The following is a 21,685-nucleotide window of genomic DNA, read 5'->3' on the forward strand; positions in this document are numbered from 1 at the left end:
AGCTTGGGGGGGAAAAAAAACTTTACCAGCTCGCATGCCCAACAACTTCACAAGATAATGATACAGCAAACTTGCCTGGAAACTTAGTGATGGAACCAACAGTCTCTCCGTAACACATGAAATTCAAGCAACTAATGAGGAATTAAGTGAGAATTGAACCAGAGACCCAAAGAAAAGACCAAAAAAACGCTCTGATTTTACAAAATTCAAGGATGGGAGTTTAAAAGTTTAAATTTGAGCTTTCCAAAATGTTTTCCTATGCAATGGCATTTAACATTTGAAAATTACAGTGAGGCAGATACCAGGAAAACAAAACAACATTGAAGCAGCAGCACCCAGTATATAACTATTCAAGTTTGTTTTATTTACCTAGATATATAAAAATGAAAATGTTTCAAAATACCAGTAAAAAATTATTTAATCTAATCATATAGGTTAGCCAATGACAAAAGACTTTATGAAACCCAACTTCCCACTCTGCCTCGCAAAGGCTTTAATTAGCCCTCATCCCCCCCCCCCCCCCCCCCCCCCCCCCCCCCCCGGCCCCAATTGGTTCCTCTCCTATCGTGCACACACTAATCAGCTCCTCTCCCAATGTGGGCGCATGAGTTAGAATATAGAAAAACTACAGCACAAACAGGCCGTTTGGCCCACAAGTTGCGTTGAACATATCCCTACCTACTAAATTTATCTATAACCCCCTATCTTACTAACTCCCATGTACCTTTCCAAAAGTCTCTTAAAAGACTCTATCAAATCCTCCCCTCCATGAGGGCGCACGACTCAGCTCCCTGCTCCATGCAGGTGTGCCCCACCGTTGAGCCCCACTCCAAATTGGTAAATAAGGCCACTAGAAAGACTGTGTATGCGAACGTGCTGACCAATAAGTGGGTTCCAAAAATGACACTCTCCAATCATGAAGTTTATGATTGCTATTAACCAGTGAGATAGAAAGCAAGCTCCCACAAACTGTGAATTGCTTGCCATGCAAGCAACATATTTCAGAAGTGCTTCATTGGATGCAAAGCACATTGGGATGTATTGTGAAAGGCATTCAATCATTATACATTTTTTTCATGATGTAGGTGAATTGACATGAGCAGGCATGTTCTGTGTATTAAACAGTGATTTGGTCACAGCTGGCTTGACCAAAAAAGCTCAAGCTTTCTCCAGTTTGTTTTGAAGCTGAACAAACAGCTTTAGTACTTTAAGAGGGGAATTTTCTTTAGGTGACGAATGCACATCTCCCAGAATCTGCACTGGAGGCATAGCACAGACTTCTAAAGTAAACACACTTTGTTCTGTATCAGAGAAGAATTGTGCTTGGAGAGTCTCTTATGTTGAGTTGCTTTTATTTTACTGCTGTGATCTGCTTTCCTGACCTGACTCCAGAGGCCAGTGCTGTGAATCCCTCTTAGATGTGCCATCACATTAGGTGGATATGATATTGTGTGTAGTGTATGACTCCTGGCTGTTGCTCGACCTGGTTTGAAAGATATTGGAAATTACTGAAGGTAATTGCTGTTATTCTCACTGCAAGATGAAAATCTCAGTGCAGGTTGTACATTTATACCCAGATGGGGGTATCTATCTGAGGGGGGATCTAATAGAGGTATATAAGATTATGAAGGGTATAGATAGAGTAAACAGTGGTAAGCTATTTCCTATGTTAGAGACACACAGTATGAGGGGCTACGGGCTTAGGGTGAGGGGGGAGAGGTATAACACGGATATTAGAGAGAGGTTTTTCACATGGAGGGTAGTGGGGGTATGGAATGCTCTGCCAAGCAAGGTGGTGGAGGCAGGCTGGAGTTGTTTAAGAGTTACTTAGGCACGTGAGTGGGTTGGAGATGGGAGGATATAGGAGATTGTTTTAAATAAGGTTCATTAGCATTAGGACGTCCCTGGTAATGTATAAGGATGTGGAATGATACTAATGTTTTTCTCTTTTAAGTCACAGGTTTTAAGACGGTCTGCCTTGTTGTCCAACGAGGGGCATACATGCGATGGGTCGTACTAGGGCTGCTCTTGGATGTTCGAGAATAGCCTACTGCTTCATGTCGTTAGTGTGCGCTTAAACTGGACCAGATGCTGGGCAACACAACAGCTCAGTGACTATCACTGTTTGCTGTGCAGACACGTGGATTTGGGCCAGTGTCTGGGAGTTTGCGCATTCTCCCTCTGCTTGCGTGGGTTTTCTCCGGGTGCTCCAGTTTCCTCCCACACCCCAAAGATGTGCTATTAGGCTGACTGGAGGTAATAAATTGTCCCTAGATTAGTTTCCCACAATGTGGAATGCCATAAGCATAGATAAGGGTCATGGGTGGAGGGGGGACTGGTAATGTTAAAATGGCGGCGTGGGCTCGTTGGGTTGAAGGGCCTGTTTCCTGGGCTGTTTTTGTTCTTTGTTCTTGTATAAGTGAGTTGCAATCTGACCCATCTCCCAGGCGAATTATTTACTTGGTTAGGAAAATGACTCAGCAGTAGAAGGCAAAGTATTGATGATGGACAGATTTCTATGATGACACTATGACTAGTGTCCCATAAGGACTTGTGTTGGTTCCTCGACTGTTTGTCATATTTATGAATTAGTTACATCATGGGGTAGAATGTCACATCCAAATTTGCTGACAAAGGTAGGTGGAAAACATCCATTCTGGACCTAAAATAGAGCATGATATAGGTACAGCATCTCAAAATCAGCAACCTGAGATGAAGGCATGCAGCATTTCGGATCTTGCTGGATTTCAAGTCAGGCAGTTTGGGTCAAGGGATATTGGGTGGGGTCAAGGGTTGCTTGGAGTATGGAATAGACTTGTGCAGGTGCAGAGGGCCTAATTCAATGCCACACCGCATTAATGCAGTGCTGAACTGAATTGTCCAGGCAAGTTATTTGTTTTATTTTACTTAATTAAAATTGATGCAGGGCACATTCTAAAAATGTCCAGTTTTTGGACAGCTGGATTTGACAAACTGTACTTGATAAATGGTAAAAAGGTTAGTGGTGGCCCAAAGAGACTGGTGGTTCTGATAGGTCGTTAAAATGTCGTGAAAAAGTATGTAGAAAATAATTAAAAGGCTGTTCTAATGTTGGCCTTTATATAGAGAGGATGAGAACGTAAGGGGATAGGAGTCACCCTTTAGCCATATGAAGTTCTAGTTGGATCTCACTATGAGCTGTTCTGAGCACCACACTTTAGAAAGGATATATTGGCTTTGGAGGGAGTGCAGACTTATCAGAATGATACCTGACGTTTAAAGTTTGTGGATCAGTTACATAAATTAGGTTTGTAGTTCCTGGGATTTGGGTGGTTAAATATTAATTTAATTGAAATTTTCAAAATACTACAGAGGACAGAAGGTGGGTAAAGTGAAACTCTTTCTGTGGATTGATTCTAGGAGTAGGGGGGCATGGTTTAAGTCTAACATTTCAGAAGTGAAATTAGGAAACACTTCGTATAAAGTAGTAGAGGTTTGAAATGCTCTTCCAGAAACCAATTTATTTGAGCTCAATTGTACATTTTAAATGTGAAATTCATGGAGTTTTATTATCCAGACGTAATGAGCCAGGAAACTGGACAAAGACAGGTAAATGGAGTTTAGTAGATCAGCCATGATCTCATTGACTGGTTGATCAAGCTTCAGGACGAACTATCCCACTCCTGTTCTATGTTCATGTCTTCACTTAAAACTTCACTCAACATTGTGCTTTCCAGAATAGTGGTTGATATTAAATCTTGTTTCTTAGCGAAACTTAAATAGGCACAGTTCAAATGTTAATATGTTAGGTTGGTTTAGTTCAATTGGCTAGGCAGCTGGTTAGCAATACAGAGCATCGCCAATAACACAGGTTCACATCCCACACCTGCTAAAGTTACTCATGAAGGCCTGCCTTCTCAACCTTGCTCGTTGCCTTAAGTGTGGTGATCGTCAGGTTAAATCATCACCAACCAGCTCTCCCCTTTGAGGGGAGCCTATGGTGATCTGGGATTATGATGACTTTACATCAGATCCATACAAGCTAGAGTTTCTGAAGCATCGTGCCCATCTGTTGGGCAAAATGTCAAAAGAGAACTACAATCTGTTTCCTGAAGGTTCATTGCATTTGAATATTTCATCACCTGGATATTATTTCAAGACTGCTTTAACCTTTAATATGTCAGTTATTTCCTTATCTGGGAGATGATGTGCTTTTAGACTCGTATTACTCCATGTAGAAGAATTGCACAAGGCTTATCTGGAGTAAATCCTGAATTTTACATTCCTTTGCTATTCAGAGTAAAATATTATGAATGCTGAACTCGATTGCTTTCCAAATCGAGGTGAGAAAAGTGTAAGATATGGCATCATGGGAACATTTTGGTACTCTTAACGTGGCCACGATAGAGCATCATTGAACTTGCAGAAGTTTGTGGCTGCATATTGTCAGGATTTAAGTTGGTTTGATAACATTCTTGGATCAGCAAAATACCAGGGCCTGGGAAAGAAGGATTTTCCTCAAGCCATTGCATGATGTGAGCATCTTTGAGTCCAAGCGTCAACTCCACCGCTATATTTTTGTGTAAAGAGGACATACGTTTGTCCAAGATGGAGATTGTCAGTTATATAAGCCTTTTCTCTCTACAAGCACACTGTAGTTGATAAGTACTGTCCAGAGCAAGAAAAGTTGGGACAGACTAGACAGTTTCCAGTAGTTTACAAGTTTAATTATTTTTAATAAAAAAGCAGGAGAGTCTTTTCAACACAAATTGAAAGATCGTGAAATTTACTTTCATGGTTAAGATTGAGGTAGGAACTATCTCAACATTCTGAATTAGATTGGATAAGTGGATGAACGAAAATGGGATAAAGGGCTTGTAGGACCAAAGCTGGTAAAGTATGCGTGGTGGATAAATATTAGGATGGCCTGGTTTGGTAAACTGTCAGATTTTCATCATATAATTTATGTAGATCAAGTGTGTACTATGTATCTGTATCATTCCCTTTAGATTTTGTAAATTATTTCATGCCTTCACAGGTATTCGATTTGATATGCATCAAATGCTAGCTTTTATAATAACAGCAAAAAAAGTGCGGATACTGGAATCTGAAACAAAAACATAAAATGTTGGGAAATCTCAGCAGGTCTGACAGCATCTGTGGAGAGACTATAGAGCCAATGTTGCGAGTCTGGATGACCGTTTATCAGAGCTGATGAAGGATCATCCAGATTTGAAACTTTGGGTCTATTTTCTCTCCACAGATACTGTCAGACCTGCTGAGATTTTCCAACACATGCCAACTTTAACTTGCTACTGCAGTTAGTTGTGATGTTAAGCTGTATCATACAGAAAGAAGATTATTACAAGTGGTGCCTTGTGTATTGGAGCAGGTTGTGAAGTAATTGGTATTGTGTTCTTTGGAGCAATAGAAGTAATGCCAATGATTAACTTTTGGAAGAAGGATTCAGGGGTGAAGCCTTTGTAATTACAGCATTTAGGCTATTAGTTGCTGAGTTCCAAGTCTTAAAAGGCTTGACTGATCGATCATGAATAGAAACTGACAGATGCTCACCATGTTGCAGGTATCTGAAGAATAAAATTTGTTTCTCTTTTTGCTTTGCCACAGTAACCAGGATGATTACCAGTTGGTGCGAAAACTTGGCCGTGGAAAATACAGTGAAGTATTCGAGGCTATTAACATAACAAACAATGAAAAAACAGTAGTCAAAATATTGAAAGTGAGTATTGGCCTTTTCTCTTCAGCTTCTTATAATTTGTTATCTGAATATGGGGTCAGTAATGCATTATTATCAGTGTTTTGCTATCACTTTCCATTTGCAGCTACCTCACTACTTTTGCTAGCCCTGTTGACCTGTATTTGACCTGCTATTCTCTTGTATATTAAATTTAAAGTTTCATCTTCAAATCTCCCTGCAGTCCACTCCAATCCTGTCTCCCCCAGCCTTTCCTCTCTTCATCTTTCCTGTATAACCAACACTATTTTGCCAAGCTCCAGCGCTACCTTGTGTACGTTTTCACTCATTCAAATTTAGACTTGTCTCACAATCTCTTCACTGCTAATTCTCCTCATGCTGTTCAACACCTTCCCACCCCCGACTTACTTGATCAAACAGTCTACATAGATTTCTAACCCTACTTCAGGGACTAGGTTGTGCTGAGTTTTTGTTTTGAGTGTTTTGGTCTGGGTTCCAAACAATGGCAGAACAGTAGAATAAACACCTTCTGGTTATAATGTTTTTACCTTGAAATGAACTTGGACAGTGGCAGTTCTCTTTGTAGTGAATGTGAACCTACAGCCACATACTATAGTCTGGGAGAAGTTGACTTTAAACTATTTATTTCAGTCAAAAAGCTGAAGGATGGCTGATGTGGAAATTAGAAAAGGGCCATGTTGAATCCGTAGTGGATGTTCTTGTGAAAATTTGGCAGAGGCATGCTGTTAGGTAATGTTGCATGAGGTAATACTGGCATCTGAAAGTAACCGCTTGTCACAAGAGTGTAAACCCACAAAGGTCATAAAAATAAGACCCCAACTTAGTGTTTCTGCCCACTTGTTGAAAAAAGTGAGGACAGCAAAGGATCAGAAAAAAGATTAGATTTTCTGTCAGTTGCTCCTTTTGAGATGTTGAATTACTTGGTTTTATTCAATTCGCGGGACACTTGGTCCTTAGGGAGGGGGATAAATTAACCTGATTTGCATTGCACATTGTGTACACTTTGGTGAGGATAGGACCAAGCCCAACTGCTAAGCTTTCTTCTCTCTTGAATGTTCAGCCTGTTGATTGTCACGTGCTCCATTACAGTGACTAAAGGCCAGTTGGATACTGGAGAGTATTAGTCACCCATGGAGCTATCCCACAGTTAACAGTTGACTCCTTCACGAAAAGAGATGACTTGCAGGGCAAATGTGGGGTATCATTGGGTAAAGCTGCAAGTAGTACAACAGGTTAATTGTGAGCTCCACAGGTGGCTGTGTAAATTGGCAAAGCGCTGAACCATTTAATGATTATAGTGATTGGGTTAACAATTAAATGAAAGATCATAAGGAAAAAATAGTGCTGTTTATTTTTGATTAGTCAAAATGTTATGAACTGTAATCTGACATCGGTGGTGTTTCCTTTTCATTTTTGTTTCCTTGGCATTTTCTGGCTTTTCATCTGTGAAATGAAGTCGTTATGTGATCTTTTGGATTTTAATAAGTGCCTGATTTAATTGAAGCAGCTCCACAGGCAATATGTCCATAACACCACCAAAATGTCAAGTGTAAGTGAAGAAAATGGCAAGATAGGAAGGATTTGTTATAGAAGTTGAAGAATTTTAATTTTTCCAAAAAAATTAATTCTTCAGATCTCAGTTCAAATACGCAGAAAAAATGAAGCATTTTGACAATGTTTTATTTATTTTCAGTTCAAGTTTGCTACTTGTTGTTTTTTGTCCTCAAGGCAACACCTGCAAGAAAAGCTTGCTTTATGTCAAATGAGCAAAATTGGAGTTCAATTCAATAGATCCAACTAACTGTTATCTGCAATGAATGTAGCCTGACTAAATGGCAACCAGTTGAGACTGTACTACAGTTTAGTGTCAGTGTATGCTACCTGAATGTCAGCCACCTGTTTCTATAAAGGTTTTGGGAGGATTTATGCTTTGTACATCAGGATGCCACCGTTGCACTTCTGCGCATCACCAATGTGTATTCCTTAGGGTCGTGGATCACAGTGGTAATGCAGGTGGAGAAAGTAGTCAAGAAGGCACATGGCATGCTTGCCTTCATCGGTCAGGGCATTGAGTTTAAAAATTGGCAAGTCATGTTGCAGCTTTAAAGAACCTTAGTTAGGCTGCATTTGGAATGTAGTGTTCAATGCTGGTCACTCCACTACCAGAAGGATGTGGAGGCTTTGGAGAGGGTACAGAAAAGATTTACCAGGATGTTGTCTGGTATGGAGGGCATTAACTGTGAGGAGAGGTTGAAGAAACTTGGGTCGTTCTCACTGGAATGATGGAAATTGAGGAGCGACCTGATAGAAGTCTACAAAATTATGAGAGGTATGGGCAGAGTGGACAGTCATAGCTTTTTCCCAGGGTGGAAGAGTAAATTACTAGGGGGCATAGGTCTAAGGTGCAAGGGGCAAGGTTTAAAAGAGATGCATGAGGCAAGTTTTTTTTACACAAGAGGGTGGTGGGTGCCTGGAACGTGCTGCTGGGGGAGGTAGTGGAAGCAGATACGATAGTGACTTTTAAGGGGTGTCTTGACAAATACATGAATAGGATGGGGATAGAGGGATACGGTGACCAGGAAGGGTTGGGTGTTTTAGTTCATTTGGGCAGCATGGTCGGTGCAGTCCTGGAGAGCTGAAAGGCCTGTTTCTGTGCTGTAATTTTCTTTGTTCTTTGTTCAATGATTCACAATTGAATATAATCTTTGGAAAGAAAACATGACGGGGAATAGGAGCTCAACTAGTGGGGCGAGGAACCTTGCAACTGCTAATCTAGAGAAACTTCTAACAGCAGTAACTTGCCTTTAATTGATCTTGAAGCCTGCGAGACCACTACCCCACTATGTATCTCGGTAATGGCCTTAAAGAGACTCGTTGGCTTATTGCTCTAAACCCGAGGCTATCTGTGAATAATGTTAAAACGAGTTATGGGTGAGCACCTGTTTTTCAGGTTAAAATGCCCTTTTTGAGTATTTTCCCATTTTATGAATGGTCTTGCGCTCAATATTCAGAGTTGAAAGATTGATTGGGAGTGTCATACGCTCCATAATGCTCTCTGCATATCTAATATTGGAGTTGGAAGATTGTTTAACATATAAAAACAGCAAAGCTTGTTTACCTTTTTGATGGCAAGTTCATTAGAAATTTTAGTGCATTCTATTCGTTTATAGGGAAAATCTGCAGCTAATATTTTTCCATATCAAACTGGACTAAGCATACATTGGGTAAATTGCCAATAGTTATGGATTTGTGGCAAAAGCAGATTAGTGCAAGAAAAGAGTACACACGAGTACTGATTTAGAAGGAAAATTGATTTCCTGACTAGCATGTATCTTTGCTAAATCTTTTTGAGACAGGTTATGCAGTTGGTGAGGAAACCTATCTGTGTTATTGAACTCAATTTTCAAGAACTGAGATGGCTGGCACAAGAACAGCAGTGAGCTCTTCTGCCACTCAGCGAGATCTGTCACTCAGTACCCTTCCACCACAGATGGTTCATCCTACAGCTGCTGAGAAAACCTTTGAGACTTGGAATGACTGTTCCTGGCAGAGGGTTACTTGGCAACCAGGTGCGAGACCAGATACTAAGATCAAAGTTCCTTACTTACTGGGACTGGCTTACAATGACTACTCACAACTACTGAACCAACTGTGTGATTAGGATATGGTGTGTATCAAAACTATAGTGAGGAAAATGGTGATTTGCTATCCTCTTATAAGGAGTTCTTGGTACTTAATGTTTATGCTAGCAAGGGCTTAAATCCATATTTGTTAGGTGTCAAATGAGCAGCTAGTAGGGGGAGGAGATGTCTTGGGAATTGAGATGGCTCCAAGTTAACAGAATTGGTGATGCCCATCTGCTACCACAAGAATTGGCAATTCATAACCTGAGACAGAGGGGTCCAGAATACTTAAGTATTCAATGACCAACTTGGCTGGATCATTAATGGAAGCTGAGATTCTTCACACTTAATTCCAGCTTGTTTTACATGCTCACATCAAAAAACAAAGAAAAGTACAGCACAGGAACAAGCCCTTTGGCCTTCCAAGCCTGTGCTGATCATGATGCCCTAACTAATAAAAAAAAAACCTTCTCTTTCTTGGTCTGTATTCCTCTACTTCCTTCCTGTTTATGTACCCATCCAAATGCCTCAAATGTTGCTAATGTATCTGTTTCCACTACCACCTCTGGCGCGTTCCAGGCATCCACCACTCTCTGCGTGAAACATTTCCCCCACACATCTTCCTTAAACTTTCTCACTGTCTCACCTTCAACCTGTGCCCTCTTGTAATTGACAGTTCCACACTTGAAAAAAGCCTCTGCCTATCCACACATCTATGCCTTTCAATTTTGTAGACCTCTAACAGGTCTCTCCTCAGCCTCTGTCTTTCCAGTGAGCACAATCCTAGTTTGTTCAATCTCTCCTCACAGCCAACACCCTTGAGATCAGGCAACATCCTGGTGAACCTTCTTTGCAGTGTCCAAAGCTTCCATGTCCTTCTGGTAGTGTGGTGACCAGGACTGCGCGCAAACTCCAATTGCGGCCTAACCAAGGTTTTATCTAGCTCAAACATGATTTCCCAACTCCTGTGCTCAATGCCTCGGCTGATAATGGCAAGCATGCCATATGCCTCCTTCTTTACCTTGGCCACCTGTGTTTTAGGAACTGTGCACGTCTAGATCTCTATATATTAATGTTCCTAAGGTTTCGGCCAGTTACAGGATAATTTGTACCTAATTTGATCCTCCAAAATCTTGCGTTTGTCCAGATTAAACACTATCTGCTATTTCTGTGCACAAGTCTCCAGTATATTTATATCCTGTTGTATCCTCTAACAATTCTCAGCATTACCAGCAACTCCACCAATCTTAGTGTTACCCTCAAACTTATTAATCAGACCACCCACACTTTCCTCCAGATCATTTATATATACTACAAATAACAAAGGCCTGGCTTGGGCAATAGCACAACTGAAATGTTGCAGCTTCTGTTACTAGGTACGTCAAGTTGCCACAGCAACAGATAGACAGACTGCACCTGAATTTGGGCCAGCCTTTCTGAGCCTAGATGATAGGAAGATGGCCCTGCACATTACCATAACTAATCCACCTAACCTACATGTCCAGAGGAAACCGGAGCACTGGGCGGAAACTTGTGCTGACACCCAGCACTGATCTCCATGGAATGCCACAAGCTACAGATCTCCATTCTGAAAAACACCCTTCCACCGCTACTCAGCTTCTATATCAAGCCAGTTCTGTATCCATCTAGCTGTCCTGAATCCCATATGATTTTTGTTTTTGTACCAGTCTGCCATGTGGAACTTGCCTTACTAAAATCCATATAAACTATATGCACAGCCCTTCCCTCATCAATTTTTGATTTGATTTATTATCATCACGTGTATCAGTATACAGTGGAAAGTATTGTTTCTTGTGCGCTATACAGACAAAGCGTTCAAAGAGAAGGAAATGAGAATGCAGAATGTAGTGTTATAGTCATAGCTGTGGTGTCGAGAAAGATCAACTTAGCACAAGGTAAGTCCATTCAAAAGGTTGATAGCAGCAGGGATGATGCTGTTCTTGAGTTGGTTGGTACGTGACCTCAGACTTTTGTACCTTTTTTCCAATGGAAGAAAATGGAAGAGAGAATGTCCGTGGTGCGTGTGGTTCTCGATTATGCTGGCCGCTTTGCTGAGACAGCAGGAAGTATAGACCATCAATGGATGGGAGGCTGCTTTGCGTGATGGATTGGGCTACGGTCATGACCTTTTGTGGTCTCTTGCAGTCTTGGACAGAGCAGGAGCCATACCAAGCTCATACAACAAGAAAGAATGCTTTCTGTGGTGCATCTGTAAAAGTTGGTGAGAGTCATAGCTGACATGCCAAATTTCCTTAGTCTTCTGAGAAAGTAGAGGTGTTGGTGGGCTTTCTTAACTATAGTGTCAGCACGGGAGGACCAGGACAGCTTGTTGGTGATCTAGACACCTAAAAACTTGAAACCTTCAACCATTTCTATTTTGTCCCTGTTGATGTAGACGGGCATGTTCTCCTTTACACTTCCTGAAGTGAATGCCAGTCTCCTTTGTTGACATGGAGGGAGAGGTTATTGTTCCTTCACCAGATCCTCTATCTCATTTCTATACCCTGTCTCATCATTGTTTAAGATCTGACCCACTACAGTGGTGTCATCAGTAAACTTGAAAATCGAGTTGGAGTGGAATTTGACCACTCAGTCATAGGTGTATTAGGAGTGTAGTAGAGGGCTGATGACACAGTCTTGTGAAGCACTAGTGTTGAGGATGATCGTGGAGGAACTTTGTTGCCTGTTCTTACTGATTGCGATCTGTGGGTTAGGGAGTTCAGGATCCAGTCACACAAGGAGGAGCCATGGCCCAGGCCATAGAGTTGGGAGATGAGTTTCATAGGAGAAATGGTATTGAAGGCTGAGCTATAGTCAATAGATAGGAGTCTGACATGGGCACCTTTTGTCATCTAGGTGTTCCAGGGTTGAGTGCACGGCCAGGGAGATGGCGTCTGCTGTGGACCTGTTGCAGCAGTATGTGAATTGTAGTGGATTCAGGCAGTCCGGGAGGCTGGAATTGATTTGTGCCGCGACTGGCCTTTCAAAGCACTTAATAATGATGAATGTCAGAGCCACCTGATGATAGTCATTAAGGTATGCTGCTTGGCTTAACTTTGGTGCAGGGATGATTGTCAAAAACTCTTTGAAGTTGGAGAGACATGACCTTCATCGTACAAAACTACGTTGCCTGTCTCAAAGTAGTCCATTTTCTTCTAAACGCGTAGGTTCCTGTCCCGCAGTATCTTCTCCAAAAACTTGCCCACCACTGATGTCAGTCTCACCGGCCTATAATTTGCTGGGTTATCCCTGCTCCCTTTCTTAAACAATGGAACAACATTGGCTATTCTCCAATCCTTTGGAAACTTGCCTATGGTCAAGGAGGATGCGCAATATATATTAAGGCCCCAGCTATTTCTCCCCTTGTCTCCCACAGTAACCTGGATAGATCCCATCCAGCCCCAGGGATTTGTCTAAATGCAATTTAGGATACTCAACCCTTCCTCGTTTGATGTATTGATGTTCTCCAGTGCATTCACACATCTATCCCTGATCTCAAAATCCACCATGTCCTTCTCCTTGGTGAATACTGATACAAAGTACTCATTAAGAATTTCACCCAGTTTCTGTGCTTTCACGCATAACTTCCCTCTTTGTCCTTGAGTGGGTCTACTGTTTCTCTTGCTACCTGCTAATAAATTCATAGAAAGTCTTGGGGTTCTCCTTGACTCTGTTTGCTAAAGATATTTCATGGCCCCTTTTAGCCTTCCTAATTGCATGTTTAAGTTTCTTCCTTCTTTCCCTGTACTCCTGAAAGGCTTTGTCAGTTTTCAGGTGCCTAGACCTAGTGTTGAAGTGGAAATTTTCCTGCTTCTCGATTGTGGTAGAAAGACTCAACAAAGTTCGTTCCAACAAAATAACTTGTCTTTATTTCCGAAAGACTGTATGCAGTATTGGCAAAAACTTGAGTTCAGAGAGCCATTGTTACAACTTGCTAATTCCTCCTCAAGTCCGTGCTTACGTAAAGAATCAGTTCAGTATTTATACATAATCATTATCAGTTTGTGCGACCAGAGCTTATTCAGAAATTCAATCGATAATAGTGTCATAAGCAATGTCATAAATCATGGTACAGCCTGCTGACTTCCTAGAAGTCTTTGTCTCATCAGTCATACCTTTATCTTGTCCTTTGATAGAACAGAAGAAAGTTGGTGACTCCTTCATCCCTGACCTTATCATGTCTTGCTCATACAGCCCTAGGTTATGCAGAGTTAGCCTTATCAGGTCTCGACCTTCTCCGGTCTTATTCATGTCTTGGGTTATGCAGAGTCAGTTTTCCTTATTTTGTACCAAATAGTTGACCAATTTTCCCATCATGCCATTAGTTAATTTGTACAACTTCACACTCTCTCCTTTTTGTCATATCATGACAACTAGTTAATTAGGTATATCCATGACCTGGTTAAAAATGCATTTACACAAGCAACCAAGCAATCCTATCCCCAGTAGCAGTAGTAGCATGAAGGCCTTAAAGATCCAATCAAATAATCTGTGACCCAGCCATCCCAACCAACCCGGTGAGTCATAATCACGAAAGTCACGACCAGTCTTCTGAATTTGGTCAGCCTGTCTCTTAATATGGTCGGCCAGGTTGGTGATACTTTCAGATATAAGTACAACATTCCTGACCTACAATGGCACACATTCCTCACTGCGAGGCTAACAGATAATCCAAAACCAGTGGGGATTTTGTAATGCCACGGCCCAGACAGCCACCAGCTCAGCCGAGATCTCAGCCACTGCCTGTCCAGTTGCCCTGACTTCTGTTGCTGTTATGTTTTCCAGTTGTTCCATTATAGGCTGTAAAATCATCAGCCAATGTCATCCAGGGTGCTGAGGAAGTATGTGCTCATGAACTATTAGAGGTTATATTCCCTACCCTGGACCAATCAAGAACATAGTCTTGTTAGATAGATTTGCTATTGGTTCTTGCCACTCAGTTGTAAGGTTGCACCTACTTTGCCTCATTAACTTTCCTTTCCCTGATTTACTAAAACATGGGGAACCTCGCACATCACTCGAGGGGGCGATAAGGGAGGGTGGAAGTAAGGCATGATTATACGCAGGTTGGTACCAAGCTGAAAACGTAGTCATTTCATAGCCAGCTGATTTCCATTTTATCATATCTCCCCCGCTGTACGGTTTTGACGTAGAATCCATTCAGCTGTCTCTGCTATGTGGAATGGGAGAGATTGGAGAGGCATTCCTTCCCTCAAATGGACAGGGATGTGGGTATAAACCCAACACCTTGCTTACATTCAATCTTTCGGTGTACATATATGACATATATAAATAAGTATTGGCATGCAGTCCCGGGTAGTTCGCTTTTTCACTACTGAGTGGCCATTAAGGCCAAATAGTCCAGAAAGTCCAAAAAATATAGTGAAGATCTTCATCCTGTGTTCGTATCTGGGTTGGAGACAATCTTCTTGCAGTCGGGTAGATGTATCCAACTTGAACGTCCTTCGAGCTTGACGGAAGACGGGTGTGGTCAGTAGTACTTGAAAAGGACAGCTCTAGCTGTCTAACAGTACTAGTTTCTTTCTATCCCAGTTCTTCACCAATAGGTAGTCTCCGGGTTAGATCACTGGATATCGAGAGGTGGCTGTCCCTGCTGCCTGTGGGAGATTTGCCTGTTTTACCTATGAGTGGAGAAACGTCAGAGAAAGTGTTAATTGCTTCAAATAATTCTGCATCTGTTCCCCCATCACATGGAGGTCTACTCCTTCCAGGAGTTTCTTGTGGGCATTCCAGGGGAGTCCTCATTGGCCGACCGTAGACTATCTCTGCAGCTGACAGTCCGATCCACGAAATGTGGAGTCACCTGCATGCAAAACAGTGCCAAGGGCAATAGCTTTAGCCAATTTAATCCAGTTTCTTCAGTCAATTTAGATAATTTTTCTTTTAAAGCCCCATTGACCCTTTCCACAATTCCTGCTGCCTGCAGGTGATACACGCAGTGCAGTTGTTTAATTACAAGTGCTTCGCACAATTCAGTATTGATCTGGGCCACACAATGTGGTCTATTATCTGAGCTCACTATTTTGGGTACCCCAAAATGAGGAATAACTTGGTGACTGGTGGAATGCCGTAGGGATCGGTGCTGGGGCCTCAGCTATTTACCATTTATATAGATGATCTGGAGGAGAGGGCTTAATGTAGGATGACAAAGTTTGCTGATGACATGAAGATGAGTGGAAAAGCAAATTGCGTGGAGGGTGTGGAAAGTCTGCAGAGGGATCTAGATAGGCTAAGCGAGTGGGCGAGGACCTGGCAGATGGAGTACAATGTTAGCAAGTGTGAGGTTATCCACTTCAGCAGAAATAATAGTAGGAGGGATTACTATTTAAAGGGCGAAAAGCTGCAGCATGCTACGGTGCAGAGGGACCTGGGGGTCCTTGTGCATGAGTCGCAAAAACCCAGTCTGCAGGTGCAGCAGGCGATCAAGAAGGCGAATGGAATGCTGGCCTTTATAGCGAGGAATATAAAAGTAGGGAGGTCTTGCTGCAACTGTACAGGGTACTGGTGAGGCCGTAGCTGGAGTACTGGGTGCAGTTTTTGTCGCCGCACCTGCGCAAGGATATTTTGGCCTTGGACGGAGTGCAGAGGAGGTTCACTCGGCTGATACCGGCGATGAGGGGGTTGGTCTATGAAGAGAGACTAAATAGACTGGGTCTGTACTCGTTGGAGTTTAGAAGGATGAGGGGGGATCTTATAGAGACGTATAAGATAATGAAAGGGATAGATAGGGTAGAGGTAGAGAGATTCTTCCCGCTTAGAAAGGATAGCAGGACTCGAGGGCACAGCCTCAAGATAAAGGGGGGGGGTGGGGGGGCAGTTTAGCTCGGAGTTGAGGAGGAACTTCGTCACTCAAAGGGTGGTGAATCTCTGGAATTCTCTGCCCGTTGAAGTGGTGGAGGCTACCTTGCTAAATGTATTTAAGTCACGGGTAGATAGGTTCTTGATAGACAAGGGAATTAAGGGTTATGGGGAGAGCAGGAAAGTAGAACTGATCCACTTCAGATCAGCCATGATCTTATTGAATGGCGGGGCAGGCTCAAAGGGCTAGATGGCCTACTCCTGTTCCTATTTCTTATGTAATAACCTGTCAAAAATAATTTCACCACCATATGTGCAGTACAATTCTTGGGGAAGGCTTCTAAACACATCGATTATTACTAAACAATATTTATAGCAATGTACTTTTGGTAATTCAATAAAATCAAGCTGTATACAGGCAAAAGGGCCATCTGGCAAGGGAGTGGTTCCAGGAGGGCCTCTAATACCTTTACCCTTATTATTTCTCATGCAAATGAGGCATCGATCCAGCTGTGTTTGTGTTGCTGTATTTAAATCTGGATGCCACCAAGTTTTTACAGGTAGCTGTCTCATTCCCTCCTTGCCAAGATGGGTACAAGAATGCAAATAATCAATAAGTACCGGCAATAAGGAATCCGGAATACAAACTTGACTGACTGGAGTAAGCCAGAGGTCCCGTGCTAAGGTGTGTGAACACCCCATTGACTTCCGTAGTGTGTGCTCAGAATCAGAGGCATCCCTCTGTAAACGTTGAACCTTGGTTATCTCTGGCATGCCCTTCATCCCTAATGCAGGTAGGGGATTTAGAGCCTATTACCCCCAGTGGGAATAATCACAGAGCTGATACAGCTGCTGCCTTGGCAGCTGAATCAGCACGGGCATTCCCTAATTGCACAAGCGTGTCCCCGTTCGTATGCGCAACACATTTAGTAACAGCCAATTGACAAAGAAAGGGAGGGCCTAGGGATCAACTCCTCCTTTTCCTCCATATCGCCTGAATAGGGAAACAGCGGCATGCCAGGGCAACTGGGAGGATCCTCCTGTTGTTTACTCTGGGCTAGCCCAACCTGCCGATCACCCAATGTTTTCTTAACCTTACTCTGCTGTTTCATCCCATGGTGCTTCCTATCCCAAAGCTCACATTCCAATTTTAAAGTTTCCCAATCCTTTGATTTCCCATCCACACATTCATCAATCCCTCTTTTACGTGTGTTATCCCTCCAACTCATTAATAATGATTGTTCGCGGTGCCTAGTCGACTCTTTTTTTCCATTTTGAAATTAAAGTTTTCCATTTTGAACTTGCATTTTTCAGCCAATTAGCTTTTTCTGCTGCAGTGCAATTTTCCAAGTTCCATGTGCCTCCTAGTGGCCAGATATCTTTACCCAATTTACTATTCAAAGCAGCAAGTAATCAATGCAAATTATGTTCTTGATCAGGATATTCAAAACACATTTTTAAAAAAAAGAATTGTCCCCGTTTTGTCTAACCTGTCCCATGGCGTCAGTATACCATGCCCCTGGCAAAAACAGTAATAAAAATAATTCCTGGTACCAAAATCAAATCAGAGTCCCTGACTCAAATTAAGCCTATGTATCCCTGATCCGAATCTAAAATGAGATCGGGGGTCCCTGACCCTAAACACTCTACTCACCGTCCAATTTAGATTTGAACACCGTCACCTGTTAGCGTCCTCTGTAAGGGATGAGGGGTTGTAGCACCAATCCAAGAGAGAGAGACCAAGGTGAATCTTACTTTGTGCCAGTGTCTGTCTCTTCCCTCCGGTCGTGGCTCAATCACTTCTTCAGCCTCCACAGAATTCACCCAGGGTATTGGTTTCTGCTCCGCAGCACCAAATATCGAAGTGGAAATTTTCCTGCTTCATGACTGTGGTAGAAAGGCTCAACAACGATTATTTTGTTGGAATAAATGTCTTTATTTCGGAAAGACTGCATGCAGTATTGGCAAAAACTTGAGTTCGGAGAACCATCGTTATGACTTGTTAATTCCTCCTCAAGTCTGTGCTTACGTTAAGAATCAGTTCAGTATTTATACATAATCATTCAGTTTGTGTGACCAGAGCTTATTCAAAAATTCAATCAATAATAGTGTCATAAACAATGTCATAAATCATGGTACAGCCTGCTGACTTCCTAGAACTTTTTGTCTCATCAGTCCTTTGATAGAACAGAAGAAGGTTGGCGACTCCTTCATCCCTGATCTTGTTTTGTCTTACTCATACAGCCGTAGGTTATGTGGAGTCAGCCTTATCAGGTCTTGACCTTCTCTGGTCTTATTCATGTCTTCGGTTATGTGGAGTCAGTTTTCCTTATTTTGTACCAAATAGTTGACCAATTTTCTCATTATGCCATTACTTCATTCATGCAACTTCACACTAGCATATGCTTCATTTTCCCTTGTCATCCATTTCTATCCTTTTTGTTTTGCAGAGACATGCCTGTCCTGGCCTTTTAATCAATTGGCCTTTTAAAAGCCTCCCACATGCTAGATGTGGATTTGCCCTCAAATAGCTGCTCCTAATCCACATTCCCCAGTTCCTGTCTAATTTGGATGTAATTAACCCTCGCCCAATTAAGCACCCTCATTCAAGGGCCACTTTTGTCCTTGTCCATGACTGCCCGAAATCTTATGGATTTATGGTTGCTAAGCCCAAAATGCTCCCCCATTGAAACATCAATCACCTGTCCTGATTCATTCCCCAATACCAAGTCTAGTATGGCCCCCCCTCCCTGGTTGGATTGTTAATATAGTGTATCAAAAAGCCCCCCTGGGCACATCTAATAAATTGCTCTACATCTCCATTAGGTTTAAGGGATTCCCAGTTAATATGGGGGAAGTTAAAAGTCGCCACAACTACCCTGCATTTTTCACACCTGTTCAGTATCTGACTATACAACTGCTGCTGGGAGCTCTAGTACACTAGCAAACCTCCTGCCCAGGATTTTGGTGCCCCTCCGGTGCAACCTGACCTCCTTGTACAGGTTCCACCTTCCCCAGAAGACATCCCAGTGATCCATATATCTAAAGCCTTCCCTTCTACACCAGCTCTTTTGCCACGTGCTCAACTGTACTATCTCCGTTTTCCAAATGGGTAGAGTGGTCCTACCTGGTCTAACAGTGAAAAGCCCTTTGTTGGTAGGTTGCCTGTTTTTAGCAATACAAATAGTGTGGATTTCTCATTAAATTTGGTAGGTGATTGTTCAGCATGGCATTGAGTTTCTACAGTCACATTCAGCAGATTACAGACATTTTTGAAGTGTAGGAAATTATAAATTCCCGTATAGTAAACAATTTCAAGAGTTGACATTTTTTTCGAGCAGTCACTCTTGGTGTGTTATTAAAGATTTTTTTAATTGCCATCTATTCATATGGTTAAATAATTGCTGTACAATTCAGTCAACTGTATTTCTGATTAAGATGGTTATGTCTCATTAATTGCAATGATGTTGTTTTGACTGCTGAAGCTATAATGTTGCAACTGAAATTACTTTGGTCCAAAGAATGTGGAAGGTGTGTCATCACACAGTCTCCAGGTAGCCTGTTTGTTTAATTCAAATTTCATTTCGGAGCAGTGTAAAAATCCTAATAGAGCTTAATAGGTCAAGGCGTATTGAAAGGGTTGGATGATGTAAGGTGGGGGAAGAGATTGCTATGCAGCATAAAAATTATAATAGATTAGTTCAAATGGCTTATTTCTATCATGTAGGATTCTGTGCAATTCCAGTTTGTGCTGTAGATATTTGTGGAAGCTCTGGGCTTCTGTGAAAATTCAGTTGCACTCTACATATGTGTATGGCCTCCATAGTTTTCAAACCTAGCTGCTTCATACAGATGGCATCCTCCAAAATGTGAAACTGATTTGGCTGTAGGGATAAGGGAGTTGGTCATGTGCGTGTTGAAATCTGGTATGTGATTAAATTGAAGTACCAAGTATTAAAGAAGTCACAATAAGTATGTAGGTTTCCCTGTCTGAATTTCTGTTGAATAACATGGAATACTTCAGTTTGAACTCAGAAAAAAAATTCAGTGGTAGAGCAGGTTTGAGGGGCCAAATGGCCTACTTACTTTGCGATCATCCTACCGAAACTTGCTGGCAGACTTTGGGGTTTTATGTTGGAATTTTGTGTTTAGAATGCCATTTTGGTTCCGCACCCTTCATGGGGGTTTGTGACTTGTGGGGACAGGACAACAACTGTGTATCAATCCAGCTGAAGAATTGTTAGAGCAGTGCAGTCTGAACCAGGGAGTGTAAATTAAAATATTTAAATCAATGCAAAATCCATGTACAGAAATCAAAACAATGTTTAAAAAAAATTAACTTTTATTCAAAATCTCCAACAATAATTAAAATATTAGGGAATGAGACTTCACACCTGTAAAAGGTGATTGCAATGCCAGGTTGTTTGAAAGTAGTTAAGACATCACACCATTAAGGTTTTCATTCAACTAGAATATACAAACTCTAACTTTTGTTGGAGTGTTGTGTGTTGTATCCCATAAATGAAGTAAATGCTTCTCTCATGAGTTGCTGTCAGATTGCAATGTAGCACAGCTTCTGAACAAGCTTAGATAGCTGCATCCTAATTTCCGCTTGTTACCGTGCATACAGTGTCACTGGAAGTTGAATGTTTTACATTTTAATAACTGAATGCTGTGAGATTCACTGTTCCTTTTACCAAAGATATGTTATTAAGTAAGGTTTTGCTTTGATCATATTGAATTAGGGAGACCTAAATAATGTAGCATTCGTATCTCCTAATTCAATCTGAATTATTGAGATTAGGAGTACACATTTGTATCTTCAAGATTTCTTGCACACCTTCCTCAAAGTAGATAAATCCATTCCAATGTCACTTTCAGCTTGGGGCAGTTTTGAGTAAAATTCACACGTTTAGAAAGAATTAATGTAATTTTTGTTTTAATTTCACTTCTGGTCTAACTTTGAAACCCAGTTCATGAAATCTCAGTCTGCCTCCTTCAGTCTGGAAACCATACCTATTGATTGTAAACAGATGATATTTCAAGTCAACTGTTTGATTTTAACTACAGTGTTGGTCGATTTCATGAGTTGAAGAAAATCTTCCGTGCGGCTTGCATCTATAGCGTTCCAGATGTTATGCTTCTGCAAATGCAAAATAATTCTGAGAAAAGAAAGCCAGGCATTTTGTTTTGAGCCTTTGAATTGGAGCCTGAAATCTACAAATAATTTACATCAGCTACTTGTATTTGTGTACTTAGTGTCTTTAATACCATCAAACACGCTAAGGCATTTTATAAGTATTTAGAACATCACAAAACATTATAACAATTTGACACAGCCACATGAGATTTTAAGGCAAATGTCAAAAAGCTCAATCGAAGGGGTAGCTTTTGAAGATCATCTCGTGGACATGAGTTAGGAGCAGGAATAGGCCATTCCCCCTCCTTGAGCCTGCTCCACCATTCAATAAGATCACGGCTGATCTGTTTGTGTTTTGAGTTCCAC

The 21,685-nt window shown here is 41.7% G+C and overlaps 1 protein-coding gene across 3 annotated transcripts in view; it reads left to right on the top strand.

The window, feature by feature from the left end:
- The window catches only part of csnk2a2b (casein kinase 2, alpha prime polypeptide b), a 68,288-nt gene that overhangs the window by 14,231 nt on the left and 32,372 nt on the right, over positions 1-21,685 (top strand). For all 3 annotated transcript variants that reach the window (XR_013886491.1, XM_080187187.1, XM_080187188.1), the window contains exon 2: positions 5,608-5,719. Coding sequence is in view for 2 of the 3 variants with exons in the window: in XM_080187187.1 (XP_080043313.1) it covers positions 5,608-5,719 (112 nt within the window). In the remaining variant the exon portion in view is untranslated. The remainder of the gene's footprint in view (positions 1-5,607; positions 5,720-21,685) is intronic.

This window comes from Carcharhinus amblyrhynchos, chromosome 4 (genome assembly GCF_965287045.1).
Source record: "Carcharhinus amblyrhynchos chromosome 4, sCarAmb.v2.hapA, whole genome shotgun sequence".
NCBI lineage: Eukaryota > Metazoa > Chordata > Chondrichthyes > Carcharhiniformes > Carcharhinidae > Carcharhinus > Carcharhinus amblyrhynchos.